This window comes from Bos mutus, chromosome 19, assembly GCF_027580195.1.
Source record: "Bos mutus isolate GX-2022 chromosome 19, NWIPB_WYAK_1.1, whole genome shotgun sequence".
Lineage (NCBI taxonomy): Eukaryota > Metazoa > Chordata > Mammalia > Artiodactyla > Bovidae > Bos > Bos mutus.
Window position 1 is genome coordinate 9,673,890 of NC_091635.1, and position 12,666 is coordinate 9,686,555.

General features: G+C 46.7%; 1 protein-coding gene across 3 annotated transcripts in view; it reads right to left on the reverse strand.

Moving 5' to 3' along the window:
• Nucleotides 1-12,666, reverse strand: part of CYTH1 (cytohesin 1) — a 79,775-nt gene that overhangs the window by 38,612 nt on the left and 28,497 nt on the right. Inside the window, exon 1 of one of the 3 annotated variants that reach the window (XM_070389192.1) lies at nt 3,303-3,647. The exons of the other annotated variants lie outside the window; for them this stretch is intronic. Within the exon in view, the coding sequence (XP_070245293.1) occupies nt 3,303-3,495 (193 nt within the window). The 5' untranslated portion in view covers nt 3,496-3,647. Of the gene's footprint in view, nt 1-3,302; nt 3,648-12,666 lie in introns of those variants that run through there. 3 annotated transcript variants of the gene reach the window in all.

Here is a 12,666-nt window from a genome sequence, read left to right on the forward strand (position 1 = left end):
AGACAGAGTATTTCAGATGCAACCTGAAAATCCAGTGTCCTGAGGGAGAGATACTCTACTCAATTCCATTTCAGTCAGTATATTTTCCTACAAATAATACTAACTTATACATATATAAGATCCATAGCCTAAAATATTATTTCATTTCCATTATTTGAACTTGACGACAAAGCCCAATTGTGACCTTTGCACACTTCCTGACAATGAACTATGTACGCGGTGTTACTTCCAGTTTAGAGATGAGGTAAGATTCAATGAGTATAAATAATCCAGGAACAGACCAAGTCCAACTCAAACTCTCTGGCTGAGCCATCAGCTCTTTCTTTTCTCTCCCCAGAATAATCAACCGTGCCACGTCAGCTCAGCACTCACTGCGCATCTGCATGTGCCCGGCCAGCGCTGGGGCTGGGATTTAAAGAGCTCAGCAGGGGGCTCCCAGCAGGGCAGGCGGGCGAGCCCTCAGCAGCGGCACAGGCGGCCACCGCGGCCAGGCTGCTCAGGACTTGGACAAGCCTCGGAGCCTGGACTTGAGGACCGATGCAGAGAGAATGTGGATGCATGGATCACACAAAGGGACGAGGCCAGGGGGCTGCGTGCCTGGGGACAGTGAGCACAGCTCCGCTCAGGGCCCGGGGCACCCGGCAGAGCCTGAGCTGTGCCGGTGAGAGTCCCGTGTGCCCCTCAGCAGGGAGCTGGGATCCCAGTCCTGAGAGAAGGTTCAAAGGCAAAGCAAGGGGGTCAAACATTCCAAAGGTAACAGCTAAAAACAGCCTCAGATGGCTAAGAAAACAGTGCTCAATTCAGTGTAATGGTTAAGTCTCACACACCTGCATAACTGGACACTATCCTTACACACGCGTACATAACTGGACACTGGTTAAGTCTCAGTTACACACACCTGCGTAACTAGAGTGGAACCTGATGAGCCTAAGTAAGAGGGAAGGACAGAGGCAAAGCCATGTCTGTAACTGAAGGATTGCAGATTCTCATGCAGCAGGTAAGATCTGACTTCTTCAGAGACATTTTTTAAACCTTGATTCCCCTGTGTTGGGTGGCCCTTTGGGTGACAATCTAATCCATTCAGCTGTGTGAGAAGCACATGCTGACACTTCACCCGCCCTCTCGGGATGCTGGGGACCGGCCCGGGAAAGTCCATTTGCTCCCTTCACTTTCACACATGCCCGATGCCATTTCTGTCATCTCATCTCAGTATCTAGGGGCAACTATCTTATCAACACTGCGCCCCCCTCAATGTCTCAAACAAACAACAAGATGAAACATTCCGGGGCAGGGGGCGCTGAGGGAAATGGAGAACCACCCATTCTGAAGACTGCTTTCTCAAAGCAAAGTTGCCCATTAATCCTATCTCTAAAAATTGATTTCTAAATGCCCTAGCCCTACTCCCACCCATGAATCAAGGGCACACACACTGAGCAGTTTATGTGGAATGTTAAAGCCTCTAGGATGGCCAGAAGCTGACAGCATGGAACCCCTTGATTTTGACTTTAAAGTGACTGTTGGCACCACCTCAGGGAGTCTGAAGCCAGGCCACCAGGAAGGAGCAGCGGCAAGTAAGAGGGAAGAACCAGCTCAGTGAGCACCGGTCACCCTCTGCTGAGGCCGGGCCAGTGCACCCCGACCACCCCAGCATAATCCACCAGTGTCTTCCACCCCTCTCACAAGGGTCCCCTTTCGAGCTAGACACCTTGGCTACCGTGGACACACCGCTCAGATACAAAAGCTCCCACGGGGGCAGTTCAGCCCTGACGGAGAACCACTTCATCATCATCCCCTCCTCACATGCCGGGTGTTGTCAACACCAAATCCCCCTCTCCCCCATAGGCTTTCACACACAGTATAGCTTTTCGAGCCACCCTGTGGGGTATGGTCCACAATACTGTCTGACACAAAGATGAAACTTCAAATACATTTTACAGTGAACCAGATAAGGAAAAAGATAAAAACGATCCCTAAAGCTTATTATCATTTTCACAAAATCCATTTTGAAAAACAGCTTAATATTTATTTCTGACTTATTCATATCATCCAATACCAGCTACAAACCAGTATACATTTTGCTTTTTGTCTTAAAGGCACTAAAACATGGCCATCTGGGACTTTCCTGGTGGCCCAAGTGAATAAGAATCTGCCTGTCAGTGCAGGAAACCTGGGTTCAATCCCTGGTCTGGGAAGATTCCACGTGCTGCTGAGCACCTCAGCCCAGGCACCACAACTATCGAAGCCTGCATGCTCTAGGGCCTCCAGCCCCAACTGATGAGCCCCCGTATCGCAACTACTGAAGACCGTGCGCCTAGAGTCAGCACGTCGCAACCACCGAGCCTGCGTGCTGCAACAACTGGAGCCTGCACGCTTAGAGCCTGTGCTCCACAGCAGGAGCAGCCACCTCGAGGAGACGCCCGTGCACTGACGCTAGAGCACAGCCCCTGCTTGCCGCAACTAGAGAAAGCCCATGTGCAGCAACGAAGACGCAGGGCAGCCATTAATAAATAAATAAAACGTAGTAGTGTGTACGTGTCAAAAACAAATCAAAAACAAAACAAAAAATACATGGCCATCTGATGAAAGTATCACAATAAAACATACACAGACCCACACACAAAACTTCAAGACACTGGAGAGCCCTGACCTAGGGTGCTTTAAAGCCAGTTCTTCTGCAAAAGCTTTTGGGATTTAGAATCCACAAAACTTGTCACCCCTTTACTCTTAGCTTCACTGTTTACAGTGTGGGTGTGGAGAAGACAAAGGAAGTTCCCCAGACCCTGCAAGGCTTCAGTCCTTACTTACCTAATACCAAAAGAGGAAGATCAAACAACTACGGATTCCCTCTGCTACATTTTTATTTAATAAAAGTTATTATTCATCCTGAACCTCACGGTTATTATTCATCCTCAGGTACTTTCAAACCTGGTCTCTAACATCTTTCCTTTTTTAGTGTCACACTGGTGTACACGCAACTTTCAGCGCTTCTAAGACTGTTATTCACTCAGGAAGTCAGACGCCATCGCCAAGTAGGAGGGCAAACGCCACCAAGACGCACCCAGGGCAGATCCCCAACAAGAGGCAGAGTGGGGGTGGGGGCTGGGGGACACTTTCAGTTTAAAAACACAGTCTCTCTCTCTCTCTCTCTCTCTCTCTCACACACACACACACAAGCAAGAGCCTTTCAGTTGGTACTCCTCAAGGGGCTGTAAAACTGTCGTCACGCAACACATGTCGTCACACGTTGATCAAAAGAGATACCTAAACCTCACCCCATACACCCAGACCAGGCCTGGACTCACCATCCTCTTCTTCGGTTTTAAGGACCATCTTTTCTGTCACAGCAGGACCCTGAAGGCTGCCGGGGTGTGTACTCCTGGGAGGCCGGGTGGGGCGGGAATACCTGTGGGCTGTCCAACGCTGGGACAGCTCAGAGCTGCTTCCTGGACTGCCGGGGAACTCCCTGGCAGCTCTCCTGGACCAATCAGCCTCCATCCACAGAAGCGTCACTCCCAGTTCACTGCCACCACCCAGTTCCTGAAGTCAAGCTCAAGGAGCTCCCCAGAGGTTAACCACCTCCTCCCTGGAAGCAGTCTGAGGCTGGAGTCCAGTGAGGAACAGTGGCACTTCTGGTCTCAGACTCAACCCAAAGCAATAGACAGGGCTGGCGTTTCTCTCTTCACTTCCCAAGCACTTGCTTAGAACAAAATGACTTAAAAACACTGGGTTGTCTCACAGTGAGGTAACAGCGCACTTCCCAAGAGCGTGACTAAGAGATCATAATCATTACAGTATGTTATGAGGTCACAGGATAAAAATAGCAGGCAGATTTTAGAGGCAAAAAAAAAACAACCAAACCCTAAAACAACTAAGGGCATCATTCCCATATAAGTTCAACTTCATCCCCATTCTATGTTCTAATATATTGCACCAAACTGTTCTTTTCTGCATATTCTTAATATATTCATGACACGTTTATTGTTGAAATTAGATTATAGTAGTTGGGGGGGCCCTTAATCCTATCACTCAGGGATAACCACTGATGACATTTCAGTATATGTTCTTAATATTCGTCCAGATTTTTGTTTTCTATATTCTCATTCTCTCTTACATATTTAACTCTTTTTATATATATATATATATATCTCAACATCTATATCTCTCATTACAGCTGCCATATTTACTACATATAATAACCACATATACTATATAATGAAATATATTTATCCTTCTCTTAAGATATATTCACCTCAAGAGATAAGTATACAGATGGTCCGTGACTTTCAATGATTGACTTTTTTTGTGGCCATGCTGTGGGGCATAAGGGATCTTAGTTCCCCAACCAGGGATCAAGCCTGTGCCTGTGCAGTGGAAGCACAGACCCCAAACCACTGGACTGCTCGAGAAGTCTCACAACGGTTGACTTACGACTTTTCAATTTTATTATGGCGGGAAAGTGATACACAGTCAGTAGAAACTATACTCTGAATGTTGCTCTTTTCTGGGTTAGCAATACGTGGTCCGATCCGTTCCTGTGTTGCTGGGCAGTGGCAGCGAGCACAGCCCCCAGTCAGCACACTGTCACGAAGGGGAACAACTGACACTCTTACAACCACCCTGGACGCAGACAACTGTTCTTCTCACTGTGTCAGTACAGTGCTCAAGTCGTTACAGCAGATAGTCGACACAGGTTGTGTGTTCCGTGGTTTGGCCCCACTGTAGGCTGCTTTACTGCTCTGAGCACATCTAAGGTAGGCTGTGCTAAGCTGTGCTGTTCAGTTTGGGTGTATTACATACATGTTGACCTATGACATTTTCAACTTATGATGTGTTTATCAGGATGTAACCTGAAAGAAAGCTTCCATGAATATTCACATAATGTTCTGGGCAAAGTCTTTTTCTCAGCCTAACACCCACATCAGTCGCAATCCCAAGGACACAGACACACACTCAGACTGGGAGTGTGGACAGAAGAGAGGGCGGTCTAGAAAAGTGAGGGCAGGGTCTGGGGAGACCACGGGGAGAGACGCGGCCCCAGGGCCAGTGCGAGGGGGTGGCCCTGAGCAGGCCAGGCCTGCCGGGCGGTGGAGTGGAGGGGACCCCTGACCTCAGCTGGCTGGTGGGGAGTATCCCCCAGCCCGCCAGCCTCCTGGACAATCCAAAGGGCCAGAGGGCTGGGGAGAGTACAGAGTGGAGCTGGGAGGGCACAAACCCTTACTGACCAAACAGACCACACAACCCCCAAGGCCAGGAGCCAGCCCTGAAGTCCTCAGTCCCGTAATCACCACAGTGTCAGGACCCTCTTCCTGGGACCCTGTGCCTCTCCAGGCTCATCTCTCACCACCATGCCTAGTTTGTTCTCTAAGCAAAAGACACACATCACATAAAGCAAGTAGTACCTAGGGTTTAAAACAGAAAACCACAGTTTCCTGCCCTGCTCCCCTCTCCCCCACCTAAAATCACGCTCCACAGATGTAGGTCTCTTGGCTATTTCTTCTGCTCATCACCTCCCTGTTGTGAAATAACTAGTTACACCACTTGTTCTCGAGTTTTCAACTCTAGACATCAACTGCCTGCCACGTAAGATGAAAACTCGGCTTCTGCTGCCACACCTCAGCCACATGCACGTGCACACACACACACCCCTGCACACACGCACACACCCCTCACACACACACCCCTGGTATAATTAGGCAAACATTTTTGGTAAAATCAGTATTTAGTATTCCCATAAATACTGCTCAAAACCTAGCTACATGATGTACTATGATTAAAATAACCACATAACGGCATTAAGTGGCCTTTTTGTTTCTCTCAGTGCCAAACTCTCTACCATGCTATGAAGCCGTCAATATGGTCAACCCTGTGCAGTGGTCTGTCTTCTGAGACGGCCTCCAGAAACCTCCACGCTTCCGCTCAGCCTAGTCTTGCGGTTCTGAGGCCCAAGTTCTGGGGACCACTCTGTGCGCTCCCTCTGCTGCTTCCCGCCACTGCTCCTGAGTCTGATTCAATTTTTTTTTTTTTTCCTTTCTGGGGATTACTCCCTCATTTTGGTGGAGCACATCCTCTCACAACTAACAGAGGGGCTGTGAAGGAGCAGGCTTTCATCACCGGGGCTGTGAATTTTGCGCGTCTCCTCTCTTACACCTGGCACTTTGGCTGAGTGTGGCACTCTGAGTGAAGCTTAATTCCCTCAGCGCGGTGGAGGTGCTCCCTCGCTGTTCCCTCTTCCGGTGCTGCTGTTGGCAGTGGTGCCACTCTGGTGCCCAAACTTTTGTATGTGACACTTTTCCCTCTCAGGAAGCTTTCAGGACCTTCTCTCTATGCAGACTGTTATTAAATTTCATATGTTAGCCATCGGGTAGAACCTATGCCTGAAATCTTATACTCTAACAATTAAATTTGTCCTTTTTTCCCCCCCAGTTCTTGTATTTTGACATTTTTATTAGCAACTGGACCTCTCTTGTGGATCCTTTAATTATTCTTACCTATTCACTCCTACTTTTCCTCTTCTTTTTGAGCTGCTTTCTAGGAAATATTCTTTCAATGGACCAAATGTTTGTGTCCCCTCATGCACAACGTGATGGTATTTGGAAATGGAGCCTCTGGGAGGTGATCAGGTCATGACAGTGGAGCCACCTGAATGGAATTAGTGCCCTTATATGAAGTGGCCAGAGAGTTAGCTAGCTCTCTTTCTGCCATGTGAGGACACAGCAGGAGTGTAGCTCTCTATAAACGAGGAAGGAGGCCCTCACCAAGAGTCCAATCCACCCAGCACTGAGATCTTAGACCTTCAGCCTCTACAACTGTGAGAAACAAACATCTGTTGTTTAAGCCACCCATCCTGTGCTACTTTGTTACAACAGCCTGAACTAAGACAATTCTCTGCTTTATCTTCCAATCTTTCTATTTGAATGTTCTATTTCTGGTATTTGTTGTTTGGTCGCTAAGTCATGCTAGACTCTTTGCCACTCCGTGGACTATAGCCTGCCAAGCTTCACTGTCCATGGGATTTTCCAGGCAAAAATACTGGAGTGGGTTGCCATTTCCTTCTCCAGGGGATCTTCTGGACCAAGGACTGAATCTGTGTCTCCTGCATTGCAGGCAGATTCTTTACCACTGAGCCATCTGGGAAACCTATTTATTTTATTTTTAATCTGCAAGAACTCACTCTTAATCTCTGAATGTATCTTTTTGATAGCATCCGATTCTTATTTCATTAATGTAATCTCCGAGACTCTTAAGTATACAGTGTTAAAGTTTTCTTCTATATCTTCCCTGACCTGTTTCCTCTAATTTCTTTTCTTCTGTTTACTTTGTTCTATTCATGTTCAGGGATTTTCCTTAAATGTCTAGTAAACAGAGGCTATTTCTTCATATTTAAGAGAGAGGCACTGACAATCTGATTAAAAACTGTGTAGTAGCTATGGCCTGTTGAGTGGTGAGTGTCTTTGTAAAATAATAAAGCAATTAACACGTACAGACCCCACATGTAGGGCTCTGGAGGTTCTTGTCTTGAGCAGTGACCTAAAGACAAGATCTCCAATACAGCTGGCCAGCAGCACCTGGGCAGGTAAGTAGAGAGAGAGAAAGGGAAAGGAGCTCCTAAGTAAGTACACAGACTTTCACTCAGTCCCCTTACAGCCTGATCTCCATGTTTTACCAAAGGGAAAGAGAAATCGCCTTGCTACAGGAGATGGAAAAGAACTGGGTGTCTTAACTTCCTGTCATGACTTCAGACCCACCCTCTGGTTTCTAGCGTCATTCCATATCTCCAATCTCAGAGGAATTTCTGAGATTTGAAGATATGTCATTTCGTTTCATGATGACCTCCTTCTTTGCAACTTAGATCTTTCCTCATAAGCTGCCAATAGGAAGGGATTGGAGAACACAATCATGCACGTGTCCAAAAACCCACAGAAGTGTATCTGTAAGGTGACGTAGAAAGTGACAAAGACCTCAACTTTCTACAGACAGAAACCCACAGTTGCCTAGAAATATTGCAAAGCTCTTTTGAAAGTTACTCTACTTCTTGGGCTTCCCTGGTGGCTCGGACGGTAAAGAGTCTGCCTACAGTGCAGGAGACCTTGGTTTGATCCCTGAGTCGGGAAGATACCCTGGAGAAGGAAATGACAACCCACTCTAGTATTCTTGCCTAGAAAATCCCATGGATGAAGGAGCCTGGGAGGCTAAACAGTCCATGGGGTCGCAAAGAGTTGGACACAACTGAGCGACTTCACTTTCTTTCTACTTCTTGGGTTACCTGAAAAATATGGATTTGTACTGTTTTTCCTCATACACATGAACAGCACCAAATCACCAAAGTACAAAAACAAAAAGGCCTGAGAACAAAGGATTTACTAGGCATGTGTTGCAGAGAATGCAAATAAAAAATTCCTGGATGCACACTTAACTTGCACCTCACCACTGTTACCTGCCCATACTTTGTAAGGTGGAATTTTTAGCAGTTTTATCATCAACAGTAAAAATCAATTAGATATTTTTCAAAAGCCCTAAACCATGTCCTTTCCCTTTGCCTTACTTACACAATCTGAATTTCAATTTTTTCCAAGAAGAGTCATTAACTTTTGCAAGAAAAAAAAGAGAAAGGTGTAATTCTTCAGAGTCTGTTCTTAATTTCCATGGGAAGAAAAATCACTATCAATGCCATAAAATGCCATAAACTGGGGTGGCGGGGGGGGCCCATGTGGTTTTGAGTTTCTAAGCAATTTTCCTTGAGAAGGGGGTCGACACATCACCAGGTGCTCAATGAGGACCCTCGTGCTGGGGGATCTGCACCTGGATCCAGTCCTCCAGGAACAGGTGAGGGCAGCCCTGTCCCTGAGAGAAGCTCAGGTAAATGATTAGCGCCCCCCAGTGGTGATGGAATGATGCCCCATAGGACTCATACCTGTCGTCACCATCACACTCAGAAAAGTGGTTCTGTGTGCTTCAGAAAACATGTGCTTGACCTATTCGTGATGTTAAACAGAAACGTCTTCCTCCACAGAGACAGAGAAGCAATAGCATGACTCACAAATGAGAAAGCAGTATACTATATTTGATGCTGAGGAATTCCCTGGCAGTCCAGTGGTTAGGGCTCTGTGTGCTTCTACTGCAGGGGGGATGGGTTAGACCTCTGGTTGAGGAACTAAGATCCCACATGACAGTGCAGCAAAAAAAAAAAAAAAATTAAACTTGATGTTGAGATAAACGTTGAACTACGTCTGAAAACAGTTGTTACAGCTTTAAATGTCCTTTAAAATAAAGTCAAAATTACTAGGTGTGATAAATTCGAACTGTGCTGCCCTCTGCTGGTTACATGATAAGATTGTTAAAAGGTTTACAATTAGCCATTTTTGCAAATACATTACCTTTTGAATGTATACAGAAGAAAGTCATGTTCTACCTAGTATGTAGGGCATGCTCTGGTGATATTCCACTGTTCTCATTTCCTGAAAGGTTTTCGTTATATGAAAATTGGCTTGCCACTGTGATTAATTTATGGGAATAGGTGATGGCCAATGGGAATTTACGTTATACAGGCAGACACAGATAATAACAATATTCACTAGCATGCTAGAAAGTAGCGGGTGCTATGGGGGAAAGAAGGATCCAGGAGTGTGCGCGTAGGGTGCAGTAATCATTAAAGTACTAAACACGGGGCTTCCCTGGTGGCTCAATGGTAAAGAATCCACCTGCCAATGCAGGAGACACGGGTTCCATCCCTGAATCAGGAAGATCCCACATGCTGCGGCGCAACTAAGCCCATCTGCCACAGTTATGAAGCTTGGGCTCTAGAGCCCGGGAACTGCTACTGCTGAGCCCAGGCACTGCAGCTACTGAAGCCTGAGCCTGTGGAACTTGTGCGTTGCAACAAGAGAAGCCACGGCAAGAAGCCACCCTCACACTGCAACAAGGAGTAGCCCCCCATTTGCCACAACTAGACAAAAGCCCATGCAGCAAAGCAGACCCAACAGAGCCCCCCCAAAAAAGTATTAAATGTGGTGGTCAGAACAGGCATCACAGAGGTGAAATCTGAACCTCTGTGACTCCCCCAAGCCGAAACAAAAACACTGGACACAGGCTTTTGGGGTCCAAAATTCTGCAGTGTGTGAGGTGCATTCTGCAGTGTGTGAACCTCCTGCTTCCTGTTCCCCACCGCATGGACTAATGAAATTAACCAGGCACTGTGTGCATGACTAGATTCCCAAGGCTGTTTCCCCATGAACAGACCTGAGCTCGGGGACCCAGAGCCACTGTGGTGGCTGAACCTCCCACTTCCTGTGTCCTCAGGAGAAGTCTCATCCCCTGGTAATGTTCTAGCCATGTTCTAGCTGGCGTTCACAAAGCTGGTGCTCGTTATTTGAAAAACGTACGTGCTAAGTTGCTGTTGTTCAGTCACTAAGTTGTGTCTGACTCCTTGCAACCCCATGGACTCAGCATGCCAGGCCTCCTCCCTGTCCCTCAATATTTCCCAGAGTTTGCCAAGTTCATGTCCACTGAGTCAGTGATGCCATCCAACCATTTCATCCTCTGCCCCCCTCTTCACCTTTTGCCTTCAATCTTTCCCAGCATCAAGGTCTTTTCCAATGAGTCAACTTGTTCACATTAGGTGGCCAAAGTACTGGAGCTTCAGCTTCACCATCAGTCCTTCCAAGGAGCATTGAAGGCTGAGTACTCTGCATTCCCTCAAAAAAGACTTGGGTCTCTACTGTGTGGTTCAGTTTGAACTGTGTTGAGTGCCACACTAGCTGGGTGCTGGGCTCCAGAGGTGATGAGAGCACAGGTCTCTGGAGGCCCCGGGTGGTGGCAGAGGTCACCTGAAACCACCACCTGGGCTGCTCAGGATTAGGACGTGAGGGTCGGGGACTCCAAGCTCTTGGAGAAAAAACATCAAAAATGAGTCCCTGGGGGCAGCAAGAAGAATGGGGGTGTGAGCAGTCCAAAAAAGAAGAGTGACTTTTGAGAAAATCCACAATCTTAGTGGCAATATCTGGCATTTAGGAGATCAGGTGACTCAAATACTGCCTTGGGGTCACAATCTTGAAGAGAAAAGTAGAGGTGACCTTTATGGGTGACCGGGCACTGTCTGGGAGAGGAAGGGCATTTTAGATACAGAACTGCCCAGCACAAGAGGCCCTTCAAGACGTGGTCCTGCCTGTCTCCCCCCGTGTCTGCTGTCACCGCGACAGAACCCCTCCACCCACAGAGACCTACCTGCATTTCTGTCATTCGCATAGTGATCATTCATCCTTCCAAGACTATGAGCCTCAAACTTAACTTCCTTCCACTGAACAAACCCTCAGTCCAATTACCTTACTCTTCTTGAAAATGATTTTATACCCAAAGTCACAGAATGACATTTGTATTGGTGGGGCTGCACATTCTCTTTCCAGCCAGGAAACCTACCTGGTAAGAAGTCTGCAGGAAAAAGAGACCTGAGAAATGCAGATTCAAAGATAAAACAATGCAGAATTCCAAACATGAACCAGGTTCATGGTGCTGTTGGACAGCCTGAGGTTTGTCACTCTGACTGAAGGGACACGTGCTACTGCACCATAACCAAGCAGGTAACCTTCAAAAGCTGCATTAGTTTCCAAAGAGACACAGAGGTATTTTCACAGAAATACAGAATTTCTTGGGCATCAAAACAACCTGCAGGAGACCAGGCAGCACCCCAACCGCCACCATCCCCCTTCCACGAAGGACGCTGAAGACACAGGAGAGCTGAGGAGCCACGTAACCATGGGTGCAGACACCAAGCCCAGGGGACCCTCCCAGAGTGCTCCCTCAGCCCGATGGACACACGCTCAGGGCACAGGGACCAGACACCCCCAGCGAAGTAGTCATCAACTGTGAATTCCCTGAACTCTGAGACTGCCTAGAACACAGCCCCTCTCCACTGAGGTTAGCTTAAGAAACACAAATATGAACCAGTAAGAAACTTTTCCTAAGGGCTGAGTTTACGTCTTTGTATTTTCATCAATCGGAATCACCATTCTGAGTTTTTTCTAACACACAAAAGAGGATGATCTCACTGAAGACAGAAAATACCATACTTACTGTCTCCCAGTGTTTAAATTATAGAAGGGGAGTGGGGAGGAAGATGCAGAACATGTAAAATACAAAAATAAAACTACTTGTTTTTTTTACTGCCTATATCACAAAGTTAAATGTAATATATGTTTTTCTCCAAGTTTTTTTTTCATAGAGATTTCCCTATGTCAGGGCCTATAAATCTACCTCAAGTTTTTAAATTGGTACATCCCACAGTAAAATCTGCACTAATTCTATACTTTGATTTTGTACTGGTGAATCTCTGTTTCCAATACTCTGCCATCACAAGCTACGTGAAATCGACATTGTTTTTTATCTATTTTTCTGAACCTGCAGAAGAGATTCGGAAACTGAATTCCAGAGTCAACAAGTATGGGCAGCTAACTTTTTATTTTGAAACATGTTAGATCTGCAGAAAAACTATACAAACATCGACTTGCCATGTGTCCTCCATTCTCATCAACACAATACTGACAGGCAACCTGGTAAACCTATTGGAACCGCCTCAGTTTCCTCAGTGAGGTCCTTTTCTTCCAGTCCAGGACCCAATCCAGGAGACCCCACTGCAATTAGTCTGATCACGAACGTTCCCAGTCTCAGGGTTAT